The 6,168-nt window shown below is 39.1% G+C and overlaps 1 protein-coding gene across 1 annotated transcript in view; it reads left to right on the top strand.

Moving 5' to 3' along the window:
* Nucleotides 1–330: 330 nt before the first annotated feature.
* Nucleotides 331–6,168, top strand: part of LOC109956547 (ADP-ribosylation factor-like protein 15) — a 107,237-nt gene continuing 101,399 nt past the window's right edge. The window contains exon 1 of the mRNA XM_020593763.1: nucleotides 331–705. Within this exon, the coding sequence (XP_020449419.1) occupies nucleotides 694–705 (12 nt within the window). The 5' untranslated portion in view covers nucleotides 331–693. The remainder of the gene's footprint in view (nucleotides 706–6,168) is intronic.

The raw sequence follows: 6,168 nt of genomic DNA, 5'->3' as shown, positions 1-6,168 counted from the left end.
ATCATTACTATATAGTAAATAATGCGAATACCCTAATTACAATGAATACAAGAGATCCACAAATTGGCTCTAAAATAAAAATACGAATTTACCTTCGCTGCTCGAAAATATTTCACTCAAAATGCAGAAAAATGGTCAACAAGTAAGTAAATAAAGAAAGTAAACAAAAGACAATTTTAGCAACGATTCTTCAAGCCGAGAGCTGCCGGAAAAAATTCGTTGTGCTATGCATAATGACAATAAAGATTCTTGAGCTTCAACATAATGAAAATAGCCTCCATGTGTTTGGTCATGTGACCAGGCTACGTACTCACATTAACGTATGACGTAGAGGTGTACGCTTCGCTAGTTTCCTCAAACACTCAACTGACATTGTGTGATAAAAAGCTGGAAGTTAGCCGGTGGACGAGGGTTATTTTGTCATAAAAAACACACGCACCTAACACTCCTATGGCGTTTTAAACAAACTGAGTTGTTGCTGTGTCTGAAACGTGCCTTATTAGCGACTAAAACGGCGAAATTCCTGCTTGTAAGCCCTCCAAAGGCTGTTTTTTTTATTTTGCTGTGGCTGTCGAAAGGCGGGGAATACAAAGCGACGTGTCGCCAAATCTATTACATTTTGGACACCGTTACCGCAAAAACGGGATTACTACAAAGTCGTTTCGTGCTGCTGTGGTTGGTCAGTGATAGTCCATGGATTATCTGGTAAGTAAATTAATCGAAATGCCGAGACAGATAGTGATGTCAGTCATTCAGCTGTGTATCGTTAACTAACAACAAGGTGTAGTGTCAGCTGTAGCTTTTCTCTATCAGTAATGTGTGGACTAGGTCTAATTGTTTTAACGTTACCCAGACCCCATTCTTTATACATGGGAAACACGATAACTAGTCAGGTAGCTGGACTCTGGAACCACTGTGACACGAAGTTATTTTCGACAAAACTCATTCTCGCAGAGGATAAACCTGTGTGTTGGATTAGGCTACCTTGAGTTCAGATGTACTTGGAAATGAGACAGTCTGTATCTGCCCTAGTCTGAGATATTAGTGGCCTGCATATTTTTAAAACCCATGATTAAAATAATGATTACCGAACATTGTACCAGCTTTGGCCTAGGAGATTATGGTCTTTGGGCCTTTGCCCACATTGTAGGGATGGGATTGGTGTTGCTGAAACAGTGCAGCACAATAGAGAGGAAGCTGTAACTGTTCACTGGGAATTTATAAAGCCAGAGGAAAACAACTACACAGACATTGTGCTGTCATCCCAGGAGGGGGACAGAGTGTCAGTATGAAATGTAGAGGAACTTGCCCACCCAGTGTTATCAGCTTGTTTATAATGGGCCTCCCTAGATGTGGGACCTAAAAGGAACTTTGAACCTGTGCTTCATTGGGGCATTTCTTGAGTCAAGATTACAAAGTCCTCTAGTTAATACAAAACAGCTATAGTCTGCCTTGTCTGTCTTCTATCTTTGCAGTGACAATTCTTGTGGGGAGAAAAAGGGGACCACAGTTGCACATCATAGCATGCACAAGTTATTCTGTAAATGTGGTCAGGTGTTAATGGACGGTTGTTGTAAACATTGGAGGTATTGTTGTCTAAAAGAGCATGTTCATCATGAAGTGAAATGAATGAAATGAGGTTCACCCAGAACTCTTCTTTTTTTTGCATGATATGCTGCATAAACAGAACAAATCTTATTCTTGTGCACTCACTTTATTTATATAATTTGGGAACAACTGTGGCAAAGTGCAATAAGCTACAATTTCCAATTTGTTTTGGTCAGATTATCATACCTAAAGCATGTTTGAGCCTTGAGCGCATATTGAGAGAAAATATTGAGGTAAAAAATATTCTGTCTTATGTGACTGAAGGATTTAAGATTTTCTGTGACAAACATTTTTTCTGTGGAAAGCACAGCTGTAACTCTGTGGACTGTTAGAGCCGAGTGCTTGGCTGTCCTTGGAGGTCAGCCACTCACTAGGCACAGGGCCTCCTTTCCTGCTGTGCAACACTGGAGACCTGGCACAAAACCCAGGCTAAAACTATGTCTCTCCCTTCTTTCCTATAAATCACTAGGAACATGTTGATAATGGTGATAATCTTGTTGTGTTTATACTTTTAGGTGAAGTTTTAGATTAAATTTGACCCATAATTGTACATGGGATGGCTGGTTTAGCTTATGACTGTGACTTATGGTGTATTCAGTTTTGACTGGGAGCTTCCACTGTATGGTCAGTGTAGTGTAAAAAAAAAAAAGACCACACAAAATGGTATCACTGACAGAGGAATTTGGTGCTAGCTGTTGCCGCGATACAGCCTTACCAAATTATGAGTGCACTGTATGACTAACTCTTGGACCTTGACATGACTTCATTAGACAGGATCCATTGAGCATGTTTGGATGTGAGAAAACTGAACTATAGTGGTGCTCTTAACCTTTTGTAACTTGTACAAAAGCATGATGCATTATTCTGAGGTTTAACTGTAGCAGACACCATTTTTAGTTGTAGAAACGTTTTTGCATACCCTTACATATAATGCTGTTGTTGGGTTTATGTACTACAATATTTTTCACTGCATTATTTGTGCTCAGTTATGGCTCTAGGAAACTTTATAGCCTGTAGGCTCTTTCCCGCACACTATATATGCTTTTCACAACCAACTATTTATGTCTGCACCATACAAGTCATGCAGGTGGACTGACATTCAGGTTATTTTTGGTGCTTTGCCCTTAAAGCTACAGTATGTTAACTTAAGGCAGCACTAGCATGAAACTCCAAATCAACCCACTCTGCTCCGCCTAGCGCTCCCTCTCTCTGCTCCACTACGCTCTATTATGATCTACTATGCTCCACCGCGCTCTGCCCAGATCTTCTGATATTTGTCATTATGAAAGTAGAAGAAATGAGAATGCAACAAAACTTACTGATGTTCCAGAAATAATTGAAAATCTCTTATTGGTTAGAGAGATCAATCCCGCTCAAAACCTTTTAGAAGCTAATATCTCTGTACTGTTGCCAGCGCTGTTCAACCTGGGTTACAGGAGGCCTCGACAGCACCTCTCCTCATCAAGACAAGTTTTGGAGCTTATTTCTACAATAAAAAATATTTGATAAAAGTTACATACTCTACCTTTAAGGAACACATACTGTATCTGCAATGTTTTTAAAAAAAATCATTGTATAGTTTTAGTGGAATTTAAATTATACCAAAGATTCAGTGCAAGAATTGCCAGGCACTTAATCCAGATGATAATATTGGGCATTAGCCTAGCTCCATAGCCTATGTGATACCAGGCTGGTGTTAATTTTTCTTCAGTTTTATCCCCTGTCTGACCATGTTACACTCCTTGTTGGTGCTAGCTGAGGTCTTTATCAAGCTCTCCTCAGAGGCAAACAAAAATGACCTATTGTAGACAGATAAGTGCACCAACATTCTTACAAAATATTTCGGCTATGTATTTGCCTTATATATTGTATGTATGGATACCTGCCGGTAGCATGTCAGCCGGGTTTTTGTGTCTGCTGTGAGACATAATGGGATAGCCTACTTACTGGGGGTTCATATAGCTATGATCACAATCAAGCACAAGCAGTTTTATATTGATATCGACACAAGTTAAAATTTTCTTTATATTCTTTTAGACTCTAACCACTCTCATTGCACTGAGCCCTGCAAAGCTTTTCCTCTCTAGAAAAACAAATATGAAGGACATGGATAGGTCGAGGGACCTAATTGTTTACTCTGCTGTGATTGTTTTTGAAGATTTGTAGGATAGATAGGTTTATAAAAGCCATAAACCCAAGTTGCTTTCAATGGAAAGCATATTTTACTAACCCATTGTCAGAATAAATAAACTGCTGTAGAACTGTTATGTGCTGCCTTGTTACACAAGGTACTGCATTACAAAAGAGTATATCTACACTCCCTTTTCTTTGAGAGAGAGAAAGAAAGGGTTAATTTGCAACTACAGTAATGGGCTCAATTTTTTTTAAGTTCAGGAACTGACAATTATATGATATTGGTCTTAAGCAAACGAGGCACAAAGTTGTCACAGTGCTCTGGTTTTAAACCAAATGACAGATAAGAATATATTTCATTCTGGGTGTAACAAATGCTTGAACTGTAGGTTTTGGCTTCATAATAATTTAAATAAAATACAACATAATTCTTTATTATTAATCCATTCATTTCATCATATCATAACTTGTTCTTGACCTGCTTGGAGAACTTGTTTTTTTTTTCTAGTGTTTTCCTGAAGGTGTAAAGAGATCAGTAGAGCAGTGGTACTTTACTAAGGAAAGTGCCATGACCTTACAGCAGTGTGCCGATTGCCTTAGGCTGTTCTTTTCTCATTTTTTGTTATCTAACTTTGAATTACTGCAATAGCATGCTAACTAAGCTCTTTACATGAAACAGTTTGCCTAAAGGCACAGTTAAGGTGTAATTATGTTTGACTCAGAACTATGCTGTTTTCTTCTTTCAAAACCTTTAACAGTTCAAGGCTGCCTGTTGTGCTGTGCAGAGATTCTGTGTTTTTTCTACCATAGAAAGGCTAAGTGCTTTTATGGTTAGCCTCCACAAAGAATACATGAATAATACATACCCAGGAATACTTGAGTAATAAAGAATAATAAGCATTTCTTGTGAATGGTAACAATAGAGAAAGCAGAAAGTAAAGATGTGGCTAACACATTCTGAATTAGCTAAGTTACATCAGCTAAGGAAGCTAGTTAGTTGATGTTGATATGTTATGTTATGATGTTAGCCTATATGTTTTTTTTAAAAAGTGCCTAGGCTGTCTGAAAACCTAGGGAAAACCCTGAAGTTAGATGTCACGTAGCCTTACTGCTTTACACTTGCTCTGCATTATAACACTGCAGTATGTGAATGGCAGCACCACTAGACATTTGAGCTGACCAAAAACAAGCTATTTAAACAGCACTCACAGTTCCCCCTGAACAGAAGGACTTCTGACAAAGCCTCCCACAACAGTTGCTGAATCCCCATGACCACTGTAAGCTCAAGAGGTTGATCCCTTCATCCTCCTCCATGCATCCAAAGCAATGATTTTCATATTTCATGAAGCTTTGTGAACAGTATGGGCATAGTGTGTGGGTGTGTAATGGTGACTAATCCAATTTGCGGTCTTATTCTGGATATTCTGGATCCCTCCTTGTCACTGAGCCCTTAATCTCTGTGGAGAGATCCTCACAAACTAATCTGAAGCGTTTCTGTTCGCTGATCCTTGTGGTTATAGTTTTATATTTTTATGAATGTGTACAGAGGGTAAACACAAGGTCCTTCAGTCCTGCTCATCTGCACCCTTGCAAACCCTCTCTGTAAAGCTCAGACTTAAACAAAAATGGCTTGTGGATATACAATGAGGAACAGAAGTATTTGAACACCCTGCGATTTTGCAAGTTCTCCCACTTTGTCTTGCACTGCTGAACATAAGTATTTGAACACCTGAGAAACAGCAAGAATTCTAGCTCTCAAAGACCTGTTACTGTGCCTTGAAAAAGTCCACCTCTACTCCACTCATTAATCTAAATTAGTAGCACCTGTCTGAGCTCTTTAAAGACACCTGTCCACCCCACAGTCAGTCAGATGCCAACTACTACCATGGGCAAGACCAAAGAGCTGTCAAAAGACACCAGAGACAAAATTATGGACCTCCACAAGGCTGGAAAGGGCTACGGGGCAATTGCCAAGCAGCTTGGTGAAAACAGATCAACTGTTGGATAGTGGTGGGCAAGTGAAGCCTCATGAAGCACTGAGGCTTTCCTAACAATTGTGCCGAAAATGATTCAAAGCTTCAAGACTTCAGTCACAGTGACATCTGGTGGACAACTGAAGCCATAGCAGCCTCTAAAGAGCACGACTGAAGCACTGGCACTGTTTCAATCCCATGACAGCAATAAAAGTTCAGAAAAGTCTGTGTGGTCATTCAAGTGTTTTGTTCATTCATACCAAATAATGATTATATCGTCATTACAATAAAATATACAGATGCTGTCCCCCATACTGTAAAACACATTCCAGATTAACCCAAACAATCAATGCAAATTATATTAAGGGTTAAATGTTGGTTAAGGGTTAATTTCAAGCTTTGAGCTTTATTTAAATACTGTACTAAAAGCCCCTAACAGGATTAGAGATCCTTC

Source organism: Monopterus albus, unplaced genomic scaffold (assembly GCF_001952655.1).
Source record: "Monopterus albus unplaced genomic scaffold, M_albus_1.0 scaffold20.1, whole genome shotgun sequence".
Classification (NCBI taxonomy): domain Eukaryota; kingdom Metazoa; phylum Chordata; class Actinopteri; order Synbranchiformes; family Synbranchidae; genus Monopterus; species Monopterus albus.
Note: the sequence above shows the minus strand (reverse complement) of the source record. Positions and strands in the feature narration are given on the sequence as shown.